Source organism: Labrus mixtus, chromosome 14 (genome assembly GCF_963584025.1).
Source record: "Labrus mixtus chromosome 14, fLabMix1.1, whole genome shotgun sequence".
NCBI lineage: Eukaryota > Metazoa > Chordata > Actinopteri > Labriformes > Labridae > Labrus > Labrus mixtus.
This window is the reverse complement of record NC_083625.1, coordinates 10,852,853-10,868,766: the sequence shown is the minus strand read 5'-3', so window position 1 is coordinate 10,868,766 and position 15,914 is coordinate 10,852,853. Positions and strand designations below refer to the sequence as shown.

General features: G+C 41.2%; 3 protein-coding genes across 4 annotated transcripts in view; 2 read left to right on the top strand and 1 right to left on the bottom strand.

Moving 5' to 3' along the window:
• Positions 1-6,078, top strand: part of fryb (furry homolog b (Drosophila)) — a 47,120-nt gene extending 41,042 nt beyond the window's left edge. For both annotated transcript variants that reach the window (XM_061055051.1, XM_061055050.1), the window contains exons 61-67: positions 120-269; positions 405-503; positions 631-714; positions 1,094-1,111; positions 1,312-1,422; positions 2,202-2,437; positions 3,321-6,078. In XM_061055051.1, coding sequence (XP_060911034.1) covers positions 120-269; positions 405-503; positions 631-714; positions 1,094-1,111; positions 1,312-1,422; positions 2,202-2,437; positions 3,321-3,579 — 957 coding nt within the window. In that variant the 3' untranslated portion in view covers positions 3,580-6,078. The remainder of the gene's footprint in view (positions 1-119; positions 270-404; positions 504-630; positions 715-1,093; positions 1,112-1,311; positions 1,423-2,201; positions 2,438-3,320) is intronic.
• A 183-nt stretch (positions 6,079-6,261) lies between these two features.
• Positions 6,262-8,329, bottom strand: zar1l (zygote arrest 1-like). The gene is made up of 4 exons (XM_061055052.1): positions 7,714-8,329; positions 7,480-7,572; positions 7,300-7,374; positions 6,262-6,690 (listed from the first exon to the last, which is right to left on the bottom strand). The coding sequence occupies exons 1-4, from the start codon at positions 8,287-8,289 to the stop codon at positions 6,547-6,549; spliced, it is 888 nt and encodes a 295-aa protein (XP_060911035.1). The 5' UTR covers positions 8,290-8,329; the 3' UTR covers positions 6,262-6,546.
• Positions 8,330-9,429: 1,100 nt separating this feature from the next.
• Positions 9,430-15,914, top strand: part of pds5b (PDS5 cohesin associated factor B) — a 30,155-nt gene continuing 23,670 nt past the window's right edge. Inside the window, exon 1 of the mRNA XM_061055013.1 lies at positions 9,430-9,536. The gene's annotated coding sequence lies outside the window, so the exon portion shown is untranslated. The remainder of the gene's footprint in view (positions 9,537-15,914) is intronic.

The window sequence follows — 15,914 nt, the reverse complement described above, 5'->3', positions numbered from 1 at the left end:
ACTGTGTATTTATAATGTATTTATACTCTTTTATATCTCTATGCAAACTCTTATATCTAGTAGAATTGAAATGAATGTATGTGAAATAGTACAATAAATCCTCAATCTGTCTGTCCTAGAACATCCAGGGTAAATTCTGCCTGCTGACTACTGATGTTGCCACTTACCTTGGAGAGGGCTTAAGGGGCATCGGATCAAAGTTCCTCAGGTCCTCCCAGATGTTGACTACATGCTCAGACTGTCCTACAATCTACATTGATGCTGAAACGGTAAGAATAGTTTCTATAATTGACTTGGGGAAAATAAAGCATTTTTGTCTGCAAACAGTGGGACACTGGATTTCTGCTTCATAAGTCTTATGTGCTTTCTTATTTTTTAACCTCCACATCTCTTCTTCTGTCCAGGTCATGTCCTATGGTCTCCTTGAAAAGATGAAGTTCTCTGCGCTGGAGCTGCAGGAGTATTTGGATACCTACAACACCAAAGAAGATGCTGCCGTATCGGTAATCTAACCTCTTCACGTTATTGATAAATATCTCATTGTATCTTTTTATCTTACAAACTGTTGACCATTTGTTCCCTTTTTGCACCTCTAACCCCTCTCTTGTCACCTTACCTATTTATGTTCAGTGGCTGAGGAACTGTAAAGACACATTTCCCAGGTGCCCCGGTGAGACCGTGGTTACCTGCCAGCCGGGTGACTCGGAGGAGAAGGTACGGGCAGCTTTTATATAAGTTATTTCCTCCAGAAATATCCAGAATAACAGATATGTAGAGCTTTAAGTCGAACTCACTCAACAGATGGGTAACTTTTCATTTCTGCTTTGCATATGTGTTCCTCTTTGCTCCTCTTTTACTCTGATACATTTGCTTTCCTTGCATGTTTTCTGTGTTTTCTATTTTTGCCTTTCTGACTTTCTCTACAGGCATCAAGGACAAAAATAGATTTAAAGTAGCTGGGTTTATTATACACTGTTGACTAATTCTGACTGCGAATAGCCATGGTTTATGCTGTGCTGTGCATGTGTTTGATTGACGCTCTGTCTTCCTCTCACCTCACTCTGACGCCCTAACATGCTCTCTCGCTGTCTAGCAAATGGAGTCTCTTGCAGTAAGTCTTACAAGTTTCTTCTCTTCGCTGCCTTAGATTTTTTTTAAACAAACTACTTAATTTACTTTGCACTAGACAACTAAACTAGCTGTTATTGTGTCTGTCTGACTTCTGCATGGAGTGTCTAGACTAGATTACGATGTCCATCTGATCCATGCTTCTGTTGTTTTTGACCCTGTTTGTTATTTAATGTCTTGTAGCAACTGGAGCTTTGTCAGAGACTCTACAAGCTGCATTTCCAGCTTCTCCTACTCTTCCAGTCCTACTGCTCACTCATCGGTCAGGTTCATGCCATCAGCTCTGTGCCTGAGGTGAGCCAAATCATAATTCATCAACAAATCATTTACAGTGTTGATAAAAAGGCTTTTCAATAAGGATCATTTAGAGTCGGTAATAAAGAAAAGTGACCAATTTTATAATGAAAGAATGTTATTGTTAGTGCTAACTAGTAGGCAAACTATGTAATGGACACTCTGTATATCTGTACAATACTGAATGATAACCTGTCTGCCCCTCCTCTAATGGCAAACGAAGACAGGATGTTAAAACACATTTGGAGGCTACACAAGTAGGAGTCAGTGTCATTTATATAAGTAATATAAATGACAAATGAATCAAGTAATATACTTGCTGTTTGCTTTAGGCACTCAGCAGTTCAAATTTTTAAAATTCTCTCACACAACTCTTTACATAGTTTAGCATGCTCAATATTGCAGACTGACCAAATTACAGCAGCATGGGGTTAGCACTAAAGAAATCATTTGAATTAAATCAACAAAGGAAAGAAAAAAAAACAGCTTGTTAGCTGTACAACTGCAAGCAAAACAAAAACAGAAATAACCCCAGACAAGTATTCTTCACAACGGAAACCAAGCAATAAGGAAATGCACCAAAAACCCCCGTCCCCCACACGCAAATGCTCAGGAACGCTGCAACAGATGATCCTTTTTGCCCAATCACGGTCCATTACTTGATAAATGTTTAAAAAGCTCAAAGCTTCTTATGTGAAATGTTCCTTCACTGATTACTTGATTCAAACACACACCCACACACACTAAATCACCTCCTGGTTTCCTCCCTTCCTTAATAGCTACTGAATATGTCTCGGGAGCTCACTGATCTGAAGACGAGCCTGCAGGTAGCAGAGGCGGCCGTGGCCAGTGACCTGGAACACAAACTCTTGGCCCACACCCATGCGCACGCCACCCAGGTGGCAGCCGTGGTTGTTCCCAGCTTCCCCACCTCTGAGGCAGCTGTGCAGGCCATACTGGAGTGCCTTAAGAACCACGAGTTCACCAAAGCTGTGCGTTACATCCAGGAGTGCAGGTGTGCAACTTTTCTACACTAAATACAGGTTGCCAGATGACATCATCATCAATATCCAAGATTTATGCTGACATATAAATACTCTTAAATATTGATTGTTTTTATGTCCCACAATTAAGTTGTATTCTGTCTCTCTGAAATGTCTTGGAATAGAAAAAAGTCGGTTACATCTGTGAGATTCATGTTGAAGTTCATGTATTGCTTTAAGTCTAGCAGGTGCTTTATATAGCTGAAATCTTGACTGTTGTTTTGGTGCTAATAACACTGCTTTGGTAAATACTTTAAGTGCACTCTCAGGTCTCTAACTAGCTGTTAGACAGAAATAAACACATTTGAAGATGAAAGAAATGAGGTAAGCACTGAACAGAACATTGTATAGCCTGGTTTATGTCAACAGACTTTGACAGTTACGGTGCAGAAAACCTCAGCAGGTCTTGCGGTGCTTCTTGCAGTCCAGATCACTTCGTGTCACTTCCCTTTGAAAGGAACTGTTGAGTTTAATATCTACTGAAACAGCTTAGGGGGCTAGTTTTAAGAAGCCAATTTAGATACAGTTGCTAAGTCGCATTCCAAATAAAGAACATAGCAGACTCTGTTTTAGCACAAGAATAATATAAAAGTGACATCAGTAAAATCCTTACCAAATCAATATTTGTGTGAAATTATTCATTTCTTTATACCCTCCACATGAGGGTCCCGCATCACCCTGTCAAGGTTTCTTCAAGCCTTATTTTCCCTCTTTTTGAACATTGTCAAATATCAAGGTATGATTGTATCCATTGAAAATGCACATCCTCATCCGACTTGTATTTTCTTCACATACTTCTGCACATGTTCACCCATCAAATTGACCTATCAAACCTTCCTTTGTATCTTGTTTCAGGAGGCAGTGGCCTTGTGGAGTGTTCGGTGGGAGCTCAGAGAGCGAGGTCCAGACACTGCTCAATGTCTACTTCCGGCACCAGACTCTGGGCCAGACTGGAACAATCGCCCTTGTCGGATCCCGCCAGGACCTCAGCCTGATCTGCTCCAAGCTGCTGGAGCTCAACGGGGAGATCCGCGACATGATCCGCCGCGCCCAGGGTTACCGGGTCGTCACAACCTACCTCCCCGACTCCAGCGTCTCCGGGACCAGCCTCTGACAGGACCTCAGGAGCCCCCCACCCCTTCCTCCCCCGCCCTTACTTCAACCATTGACACTTCCAAAACCATCCCCACATCCGTCTCAGTCTGCTCTTACAGAGGAGATCCAGCACCCGCACACCTGGCCCCTCCCTCCTCCTGTATGTCTGCTGCCCCGACTGCTCAGCTCCAGACAGATACCTGGTTACCGCCTCAACCAACACTAGAACAGGATTTACACCCAAACCTTTCTCTGATCTCCTCATCCTCATCTTCTGTAGACTCTGTTAGCACTTTTCTCGATTTCGCCAAACCCCCAGACCTGTTCTCATCGCAGAGCTGCTCAAACACACCAGGCCGACCTGACTTTACACTGCCACGCACAAGAGAGCCGAGGAGGCGTTATCTGGATGAAAACACTGAGCTCTATAATCCTTTCAGAGGACATTCATCACACAGCTCACCTCGCCTGAAATCATCCCTCACGTCTCACATGCTACCGACTGTGGCCTCAGAACCCACCCTGCTCATGCAGTCTGACAGAAACACTTTGCCCCTTCCCCCTAGAGGCTCACATCTCCCCCATTTTCCCAGCCCTCCGTACAAAAACCCAACCCCGTTTCCTGCACTACATTCAGACCACGAGTCAGTCTTAACGCACAGCCCTGCACCGTCTTCATCTCTCCTCCTCTCTCCCCTGCCTCCTCCTCCTCCCACCCCTCCTTCCTGTCCCGCTGACCCAGGAGAGGCTGCAGCATGGGGATGTTGCTGCTCCCTAGGTGGTTCTGCTACACCTTTATCTCGCTACCTGGGGAAGGTGGGACATGCTGCCTTGCCTCTGTTGAAAGCAGGGGGGCTCCTTAATACTGAACCGTCAGATGTCCAGACCTGAGAACTGAAACTTTCAACAGAAGATGAGAGAAAGAGCTTCAATGTTTATGAATTTTAAAGCCTGAAACAAAAAAAGGAGACAACAATATCTGAGAAACTTCGTACTGAATTTACGCTTGACGGAATAAATCACTTGACCGGTTGGACACTGCAGATGGCTGCCTGCTGATTAAAGATGATCAAATGTGTATCTATTCAAGCGCCTGTTTTGCTTTACAGCTTAATGTTGGGATCTAGCTGTACTCCTGGTCACAGTCATGCTTGACGCTCAACACTCAGCATAAACTGAACTGCACTTGAGGACCTTTTGAAGGCTTTCAACTCGGATTGGACCTGCTTCCCTGAAAAACTTACAACCTGATAGAACTTGATTGACTCGTTGCTGCCCCCTTTGAGGACATCGTTTGATGGTAGTTTCAGAGAGAAAACTACTCCTGACACTACGTTACGTCACTGGTAGAGTTTTTTCACGATTGCACTAAATGGAATTTTGGTATTCGCTTTTAAAACAAAAGGAGATTATGTTCGTTTTTTTTGTTGTTACTGTGAGAGAGAAGAGCGCTGCAGCTTTTCCTGGGAAGGGAAAGCCCAAGGCTGGATTACATTTTCTCTCTTGTTGTGTCTACTGTTTAAGATGCTTTGGAGGAAATTGTGCAATGCATGACCCAGTTGAATGCTCTCTACTGTATTCCTGTCCCTTATGCTCCCTAAAAAGTCTGACCTGTGCAGACTGACTGAAAGACTGATTGACACAGAGCAGATGCAGAATATTCGAGTGCAATTCCTCGTGCTACCCTGGCTCTGTTTAAATTTCTGTATCAGTGAAGCAGCTTGTCTCCTGACTACTGTTGTAAACATTGGTAGAATAATCATGCCATTATCTGTGCACTCCTCTGTGGCTAGTGTTAGCATCATTAGCAAATGTACACACTGTAGATTTCTGTCCCACACTGTATCAAGCTGACCTTATGTTTAAATGCCAAACAACCGTGCATGTATACACTCAGATATTTTGTCCGTGTCTGTTACTAGTAATTGACACACAACCATTGTAGCATATGTTTGTGTGTGGTATGTAGTTACCTTACACGTAAGGGAAATGCTGACATTCAGCGCTCTTTGTTGATGTTCAAAACAAAACCTGTGCTACTACTGAAGTTCACCACCTCCTGTCGTCGGCCCTTTTTGTAACCGTTTCCCCCATCGGAAAGCTGTTTGCTGTACAAATACCCTTTTGTCCTATTTATATCTGATCTGCTACAAATCACTCATTTGACTTAGGTTTTTTTATTGATGTTCTTTCAAATCAAACTGCCATGCATGCATCGTCCGTGTACTGTATGGAGTGTTTTAAATATTTATTTACAAAAAAATCATTTTATCTGAAAGATACGTTTGTGTGAGGTACAAAAGGGAGCTTTAAGCTCATGCGGGTATGTTTTTTTTTTTTTCCTGTGTGTGGGAGAATGTTTTTGTGCATGCCAAACAAGAAATTGCACATTTTTAAAGCTTTTTAGATTCAGACTGTAGTTGTTCTTTTCACCTTGTAAATACTTTTACAGCCTTTGTGAAGTTGTTTGAGTTTATGCTCTGTACAAGTTGGTGTCAAAGTAAAAGACATGAAATTATTTTTATGTGCTTTTTCAGTGATATGTTTAATTTATTTAGGGTTGTACACTTAGTTATAATTTTATGCAGCACAGGTCAAATCAAATGTAGCTGTCGGGGCTCTAAATATTAATGCAATTTTAAATATAGATAAATATCAAGGTTTTAAATGACTGAATGCAACTTCATATAATCAATAAGAATTTTAAACATTTTAAAGATGCTTTGTTTATTTCATATTTTTTTACAAAAAATAGTTTTCTGGAAACAAATGCAGTTCATGTAGAAGTTACTTCAAATAAACAAACCAGGTAGAGATTCAGCTACTCGCTGGTAGGAGAATAAATAAATCCCTTTGAGTGCATTACAGGAAGTAACTTCCATTCATGAACACTCAGGTACAGTATCTGTGCCATCATGACCCTAATGAAAAGTGCCAGATCTTCATGAGCCATTGATTCCAGACCAGAGCGATCGTGCACTGCTGCCTAGACAATGTATTTGAAGCTGTAGGTGGCGTCACAGGACAGCCTCATGCCCTTGCAGCGACAGCACAGGTCCTGGCGATGAGGCCTCTTCATGTTAATGTGCCTCTGCTTCTTCTCGCAGCTGCAGTTAGTCTGAGAGCAGCCCTGACATACGGGGAGAAATGTGAAAGTTCAAAGCTGTACTGTGGTGCAGTGAGGTGCAGGGTATACACAGGCATTCAGAGTATAACCAGTTACTTTTCAGTCTCCATATGGTAAACAACTTCTAAATCCCCTGATTGTGAGCTACACATGACAACCATAAGATTCAAACGGTACAAATGAATCAGGAATTTTCTCTTTTGAGGCAAAAAAAAAAGAAGAAAAAAAAAGGACCAGGGAATACATTTTACAGTGATACTGAGCGTTTAAAAATGTATCTACATAACTGTTTAACTGCAAAATCAATGTTTCATGCAACTTGTTACAACAAAAAGTCATCCGAGAACACTAGCGGTTGTTTATTTTACAACCTCCCCTGCTCCCTGAAGTTGTCAAGCAGCAGAAGTTGAGTGTCAATGTGTAAATACAATTAGGCCTGTTTTTTTTTTAGGTTAACAAAATAAGCGAGAGAGAGTCTTCTGTGCAGTTTATCCTCTGCTGGGAGGATATTAGAGAAAAATAAAAAGAGTAGACCCTCTTCTTCAGGCCCCGCTATACCACTGCTCAGGTGGTTAACTCTTGCAACGTTTGTACTTTTGGCCGTGAATGTACCTTGCAGAGGATGGACTCCACTCTGTAGGGGTTAAACCCTACCTGGCACTTCCGGCAGAGCTGCTTGTAGTACACCTGACAAGAAGAAGGGGTCAGAAAGTCTTTCTATTTTGCCCAACATAAAAGTAAATTGTGTGTTATTCAACATAAGTTCTCAGTATGGAAAAACAGATCACTTACCTTACTGCTTCCAGAGATGCACCATACATAAGCACTCTCCCACCGGATGTTACATTTCTTGCAGTGGAAAAAGCCATACCTCTGCTCAAGGAACTAAGAAAAGAAGGTGGTATGTTTAGATGTTGCACGAAAGACATCATAATGACAACTGATCCAAGCAGGCTACATATGGGCTCATTTTTGTCGATTTAAATCCAAAAAAAAAAAGAGCTCGTCATTTTCATGGAAGCCCACCTGAAATTTTGAGCCCTTTGCAGACCTGTTGAAAGTTGTCTCGATGTCCTTTGCAGTGTCCTCGCAGCTGTGATCCGTCTCAGCCTCCCTATCGGACTCTTGCTCGGCGTCTTCAGTGTCTCCTTCACTTCCTCCTCGGTCACGGCCCAGTGTCTTCAGCAGGCTCCTGCGATCAAACACAGGTGAATAAATGGAAACGGGCCTCATGAAGCGAAGGTTTCTGACGGGCGGAGTCATACACGGCGCCTTCTCGTCCGGTTTGAACTCATTTGGGCTCTTCGGGGACTTCGAGGGGGTATTAGAATCGCCCTCCGGGCAGAACAGCGTTTTGGGTCCCAGCGAGCACTGCACGAGTTTGTCTACTTTGGCGTTGACCTGCACGCCGCACTCTTTGGTGTTTGCCTTCTTGAACTGAGGAGGTAGGCTCGGGTTGACCTGGCACAGAATGGCCTTGCAGAGCTCCAGGTAGTTGAGGCCCTGGGGGGTCATGAAGCGGCCCTCTCTCTTTGCCCAGCCGCAGTCCTGGGCTAGTCCTGAGGCAAGGTACGGTGGGAAAGTGCTCAGGAACCCCTCCATCCTGGAGCCAGGAAACCAGTCCAAGTTTCTCCTGCAGGGATTTAAACAGCTGACTAATTGTCGATTGATTGTTTGATTGATAACAGGGGCGTTGAGGCCTGACCTACAGGCCTCCCGAAAATAGAGCCTATAGAATGATTTATCTACAACCACATGATATTATATTACATTAGGCTATATTATATTATGTTATATTATATTAAATGTTATTACATGATATCATAGGCTATTATATTATATTATAAACCGTATACTGTGGGATTGAGCAGAATAATAGAGTCATTTTTAGAAGTCTACAGAAGAGCATTTTGCCAGAGATCATAGACAAACAGAGTAAGCAGCTGCCTATTTGAGTAAAATTCTTCCTGTTTCCTGTTTCTTGTTCTGAAAGCCAGTATGGTAAATTCTTAGCAGTGGTTTAAAAATGATTTTGTTGTCTAAGATCAGGGAAATCTACTGGCCGAATGGTCCAAAGTCAGTACACCTGTAATGTTAAAGGGAACAAGTTATTGAGTCAAACTGAGACGCAGTTAAATCGATTTCAATGTATTCTAAGCTGAAGAGAAATCAATATTTAATTTATGAGAGCATTGTGTACTTTATGTCTGACTGACTGATGTCTGACAGGTTCTGACTTACTCATTGTCTCACAAAATAAGTCAGAACCTGGTCTGAACACTTTTGGTGCGTTCAAGTGACTCGGAATATTGTTGTTTTCAAGTTATGACGACGAAGCTACCTGCAGTAATAATTTAATAAATTATTAAAACATGCTTTCACCTTGTTGTTTGTAACAATATTGAAACATTTTTATCAGGATATTTTACTCTTAGAAAGATAGCAATTATCAAACATGCTATGCTCAATATTCCGAGCAGCATCGAGAGAAAAAAAAGACATTCAAATACTATAATTATTTTTAAACATGTATTTGACAAGGAAACGATCGTATAGCCTACAATATATTTGTAGTCCGTCAAGAAACGGTGTGTTTAAATATTTACAAGTGTTGAAAAAGAGGAATTTGTAATGATTTTGGACGATGTTACTGCATAATACGAGCATCCCCTGAAGGCGAATCTACCGTAAAACACAAACATAGACTCGCCCTATAGGTGGCGCTACAGACTTACTGATGCTTTTGTACCCATGGGCACTGAATCTATACATATTGGCGCCATTTTGGAGCTAGGAGGGGGAAGAGAGCTGCAGAGGAGGACACGATTGATCACAATTCACCGTAACAGGTAAGAAAAATACCCAAATAAGCTGATAGTTTTTGATTGAGAAGTGGAGTTTTTTTCCCCCGCTTCTGCAGTTAAAAAAAAAAAGAAAAAAGAAAAGCGGTGTAACCCAGAATTTGTCCGCGGAGGAGCCGATGTTTTTCCAGCGGTAAGAGTGGAGCGCAAGCCCGCCTTGCTCGCCTGTGTTCTCGGCAAGCCGAGTCGGATTCACAGCGTTGGTTTGACCTGGTCCTGCGGCGCTACATGGTTAGCTTAAGTGAAACACTACTGCGTGGTGCTTAGGCTCGGCGAGCAAACCCACGGCTGCTCTGGCTTTGTAAATCCTCGCTTCGGGACGTTGATAACAACACAGCGGTGGTAAGCCGGCGGTGTTTTGTTCATCGCAGCGTTACTATCTGTCCGCCCTCTGTCACTGAGATTGCTGCTCGTAACGTTAGCCCGCTTATGCTAAGCGAGCTAGCGGCGGCTAACTAGATTAGCTGTGGTCAACATTACAGCAACAAGGCAGTCTGTTTGTACCATAGTCACTGGCCTTGACATGCCGATGTATTATAACAATAAGCGTGTTTCTATTCATAAACCACTGTCCTGTATATTCACAATATAGAAAAAGAGCACATTAAGCGTTGGGAATCATTTTCTTTGTGAGCCTCATTATTGTGAGCTTCAAGGCGCGTTGCTTGTAAAGTAACATTAAATTATCTCTTAGTTATTTGTTGCATGTATAAATCTACTTTATATTAGATGTTTATTTAACCGTCTCTGATAAAGACTGCTTGATTGTAGATCACTTAGTAATATTCTCAAGATAAAAACACAAAGGCTTTGAATGGAGGAGCAGCAGCTGTAGTTACCAGTGAGTGAGATTTAATTTTTGTTTTTAATAAAATTGGATACTGCTTTGCTTGATGTGTAAACTGAGCTGGTGTGATGCAGTTCATTTGTTGTGACAGCCACCAGCGAATGATTATCGAGTCGTAAGAGACCATCAACACTGCTGATTGGTCAATTGATCACAGGTTGTAAGAAGCCTCTGGATTATATGGCCATGTCATCAGGATTGTGGTTATAAAGTTAGAAATTGTTAGTTGTTATATTGGAATTTGTGCCTGAACACTTGGAAACAGCCTATTCCCAGATATGCATTTCGAAAATACTTAAAATGTCTTTTTTTTCTAGATATAAAATCATTGTATTTCAGCATCTTAATACATTGTCTTGCTTACTGTTATTTATAAATGGATGGATAGATAAGTATATGTACTTTCATTAATCTTCCTATTTAAGACTAGTAATGCTTAGTTAAATCCTGGTTGTATATATTCACATTCTTAGTTTTGATATTTTTAGTATTTATTTACTTTGTAGTTAATATTATATTATGTTTAGATTTGCTAACATTGTGGGTTTTTTTACTCATATTGTGTGTTGGATAACCTGCTGCTGTAACGCCACAATTTCCCAGTTTGGGATCAATAAAGTAATTCTATTCTATTCTATTCCCCAAACTGGGGAACTATTGTGTCTGAGCAGCTGCTAGAAGTTCGACTTACACAACTAAGACCTAAAGTCTAAAGCAGGCTGTAGACCTAAAGCAGGCCGTAGACCTAAAGCAGGCCCGTAGACCTAAAGCAGGCCGTAGACCTAAAGCAGGCCCGTAGACCTAAAGCAGGCCGTAGACCTAAAGCAGGCCCGTAGACCTAAAGCAGGCCGTAGACCTAAAGCAGGCCGTAGACCTAAAGCAGGCCGTAGACCTAAAGCAGGCCGTAGACCTAAAGCAGGCCGAAGACCTAAAGCAGACTGCAACCTTTCAACTTCTCATTTCTCCAAACTAACAAGAAAACTACAGAATTGTGTTTGGGTGAAGTTCCTGCAAGAAGCGTGTCTGTAGTTTGATTCTGTCTGACTGTTTGCATGAGTTGAATTATTATACAGGAGGAAAAATGGCTGAACTGCCAGATGCCGTGTGTTTCTGCACTGTTATCTGTTTGTTGTCATGTCGTCCAGATTCTCCTGCTACCTTGTCATCTCGTCTTCATAACCTTTGCATTAACCTCAATCCCTTCTTCTTTGCTTTGTTGTTGGCATGACAACACTATTTTCAGAAATGTCTATTTAATTTTAAGGAAACTCTTCAACAGTCCTTCACTGTTTGGCAGTTACCCTCATTATTTGTTTGTGTGAGTGCCCATGACGAGGTCAGTGAGTTCGCCCTTACAGCCAACTGGTGTCCAGTCCTCCCAGTGTTTCCTCACAGTCACTCTCTTCTCTGTGATCCCCCACAGGGTTAAAACAAAAGATGTCTGTGTAAAGGTCCAGATTAGGTTAGGAGGACTGCTCTGTGTCCTCATATTTCTACTGGCAGCTGCATTAAAGGACTTAAGTTGGGAAAGCAGCAGCAGCGGACAGATACAAACCCCTGATGAGGGTCTAAATGTGTTTTTCTGTGATAAACCACCCATTAGTTGAAAGTAGCCCATGTTGCAGAGGTTTAGTGTGTGGTAATTTTACCCATGTGTGTGACTATTTACTGCAGCTTCTTATTCAAAGTGAAATTTTCCCTGGTGGATTGCACCCAGACTGGCCCCCCAGGTCGAGAAATACTCATCTCTGATAGGCTGCCAGAGCTGTGTGTGAGTGAGTGAATGTGTGTGCGTGCATGCATGTGTGTGTGGTAGACAGAGAGAGAGAGACACACACACGGACTCAGATTTGGCAGCAGCTGTGGGGTGGAAAAGAAGGTCAGAGCAGAGCGATTTGGCAGCCTGCCATTGATGGACAGTGTGTGTGTGTGTGTGTGTTTGGCCATGTTTGTGTGTTTTATAAAAGCTCAAGTACAGCTGCAGAAAATTGTTTGTTTGTTATTTGAAATTCAGTATTGAATTTTGGCCTCAAAATCAATTCCAGCAAGTCATATTGTCAGACAGCAGACCTGCTGCCCCAGACTGCTTCATAATAATCTTATCCTATTCTAAAAGCAATACAGAGTCACACACAAGACAGCTGGTTCCCCTTTTTTTTGTCTGTAGCGTATATTATTCCAAGAGTTGCAAATGTATGTGTTGTATTATTATCATTATCTGTCTCATTTTGTTTGTGTAGAGTTTATGTACGTATTAAGACCACAGAACAGACAGCTTTTGTCGTGCTAAGAAGTAGAGGCCAGATACACAAATATCTGTGTAAAAAAAATACTAATGCAATATGGTCTGAATTTATTGTTGAGGTGTGAGCTTTACACCTGAGCGAAACAGTTTCCTGTGCAAGACCCCTGCTGCCCGTGTCACATTTGTTTCCACATGTTGACATGTGGAACAAGATTTAACAAGATTAAAACCTCTTGTTAAACATAAACAATGTATAATCCTATACACCATCTGATTTCACCACTGATGAGTAGGGCCCAATCAATATGGGATTTTTAGGTCCGATATCGAGTTTGGGGAGAGAAAAAATATAATACCAACCTATATGGCCGATATCTTTCTTAGATCTATGTTCAATCTGTAGAGATAGATATAGATACACATTTATTGCATTGATCCCTCAAATGCGGTTATCAAACACTTGGCGAAACGTTATACAGTATAACGTAGACAGGATGGTCACTCAACTGGAAATTACCGGATTATGTGCGTGCATCACCGCTCGACACTCTGTGGAGTGATAATGCTTGATGTAATCCATAAAAACACACTTTGCTTGAGACAGCAAGAAAGAGAACTACAAGTATAATTCAACGACACTCAAATTATATGCTTTTAGACGAGTGAATAAGTAAAGTATGATCAGTGCATATCTGTGATAAAGTTAGCCAATACCTATAGTCACTGTAAATGCCTGTATCGGTGTTTACAGTGTGTTAAACAATGTCAAAGCGCATCCAAGAAAATGATTACATAAAATACTTGAGTGCAGATTACAGCTATCTTGTTATTCTCCAAAATATTTACATTGTGATTTAAAGTTGATGTCTCTGATGGGGGAGGGGTGACAAACACTGTTTTGAAAATTATGCAGATTTTTTTGTATTACAATCTGTTGTATCAGATTTTGAAGCACTTTCTAAATAGGGTTAATTGGAAAGTAGCTGAGCAGGTTTATCTAACTGCTTCTATTATTATTGGAATTGTAGCCATGTGTATAGCCTGTAGTGAACAAAAATAGAGGATGTGCAGAGGTGGGCACAGATCATTAAAAAACGCAACTCTGTTAATCCGTTAACAAAGACGTTGGTTTCGATATCAGTTAACCAGCTAATTATGGTCAATATCACTGAAGTTAAGTAGGAACATTAACTGGTAACAACACAGCAACAAAGACATCGGCTTTTTGTTATTTCAATAGATGTGAGTTCTTAAGAAGCCATAATGACTTAGAAAACTCCAAATGTTTTCACGGGTGCGTGCTGACCCCTGACCTGCGGGGCCGTCTGTTCGTTTTCTCATTATCACCATCATGTTAACAACCGCTGTTCTGTCTATCACTCATGCTACATCGCTAGAAAGCTTCAGTTCTTGTGACTCTGACCAGGTTAACTTTTTCAACATCCAACCAGCACAGCAGCTTCAATCCACACGTCTGTCAGACCACAGAAAAACAAACACGTCTTCCTGTTTCAGTTTTCTTACTGTCTGAAGGTCAACAGCAGGCTACGGTTAATATACTGTATTCCAACAAAAACAGTCTTAAACAACAGTCCTCATGATCCAAATACAGAGCTAAGATTTAATCCAAACACATTACAGCCATAAAGATCCATGAATTGATTCAAAAATTCACGCTGAACTTTTGAATGACTCGTCATTTGACCAATCGGGACCCTCCATTCACTGTTTCTAAGCTACTCTAGCCAATGAGAGCCTGAGTAAAAACGGGACTTTCTTTCTCTCCCTTCTGTGGCCGGCATTACATTATACAGATGTGTCCGTTAAATAAGGAGATAACAACAGGGTCGACAGTCTCGTCTCTGCAGAGAGTCTGGAGCAAATGAGGTCAGCTGACTTGAATTTGTGAAAGTGAACTCGAGTAACGAAAATAGAGTCAACTGGAACCAAATTAAAAGGAAGTGTTCCCTTAATCATTTTTCGAATTAACACCACATTAAAAATGAATACAAGAATTTAACCGCTATAATAAACGTTTAACATATTAATGGACGTGTGTCCAGCTCTGAGGATGTGAAACATTATTCAGATTCACGGAGACGCTTTTTGATTTGCAATGATGTTAAAATCTACAGTTTGAGTCATGTCTAGCTGAGGAGTGGAAATGTCATGAACGTCTTTTTTGGGGGGGATCAAATCTGTGATCAGATTCGTTTCTGAACTGTGGGATTTGTGACACCACTGTACTTTAGTATTCAAGGATGGACATTGAAGTGAAAAGAAAAATAGCTCATGCTGCAATTTTATTATAAAGGTAAATCAATGACAATAGTAATTGTCAACAATGAACATTACATTGAAGCTTTTATTTTTTACGACACTAAACAAATGTCCCATTAAGACTGATTTTATATATATATTTTTTTTTAAGCTGAAGGAGAAAACGCGATCAAAAAGTTATTATCACTATTAAATTTGAACAATCTCACAATCAAAAGCTTTGTGATTGTTTACTTAACACGTTGCATCCCTTTAAGAAGTTAAAGCATCCCTTTAATTCACAACAGCCCATCACAGTTTTCCAGAGCAAAACCACCAGAGCACAACCGATGTTCCTGAGGTCGTCATATTTAATGAAGTTTCCTACTTCACATTTTTTTAATAAAGACTTCAGTGTGTGTGTGTGTGTGTGTGTATATATATATATACATGTTTTGTTTTTACTGGAATTGCTGTAAAAGAGACCTCTGTCTCTGTGGGTCCTCTCTGCTAAAAACATGGAGGATAAATGAAAAGTTTTGCTATCATATGATAAACCAAACATCCAATTGTTTCATCTGAACCATGGTGTTCAGATTTTTTGTTAACCAGTGGTTCTCAATTAGTGGGTCCGGGTCGGGACCCGAAAGTGGGTCGCAGAGGAGTTTTCAGTGGGTCGCAAATGTGTGCCTTGGAGAACAATAGTGTCAAAAAGTCTTAGAGGTTTTTGTTTGGTTTTGTCTCGATGTTCTGTCCCCTGTTTTGTACCATTTGCAACATTTTTTCACGAAGTAAATCTGATTGGTTGAAAAATATCCCAAATTTGGGTCAAGATTTTCGTGAAGGAGTTGGTGGGGGGGTCCTGAGGATAGACCAGATGAGAATCACTGTTGTTAACGATATCTGTTGGAAGCTGGAGCTGACTAGCTGTTGATATAATAATGTTTAGTTGTACATAAAAGTTTAAATGGAGCCTCTCTGGCTCTTAAAATGAGCAGATCAGCTGTGTGACTGA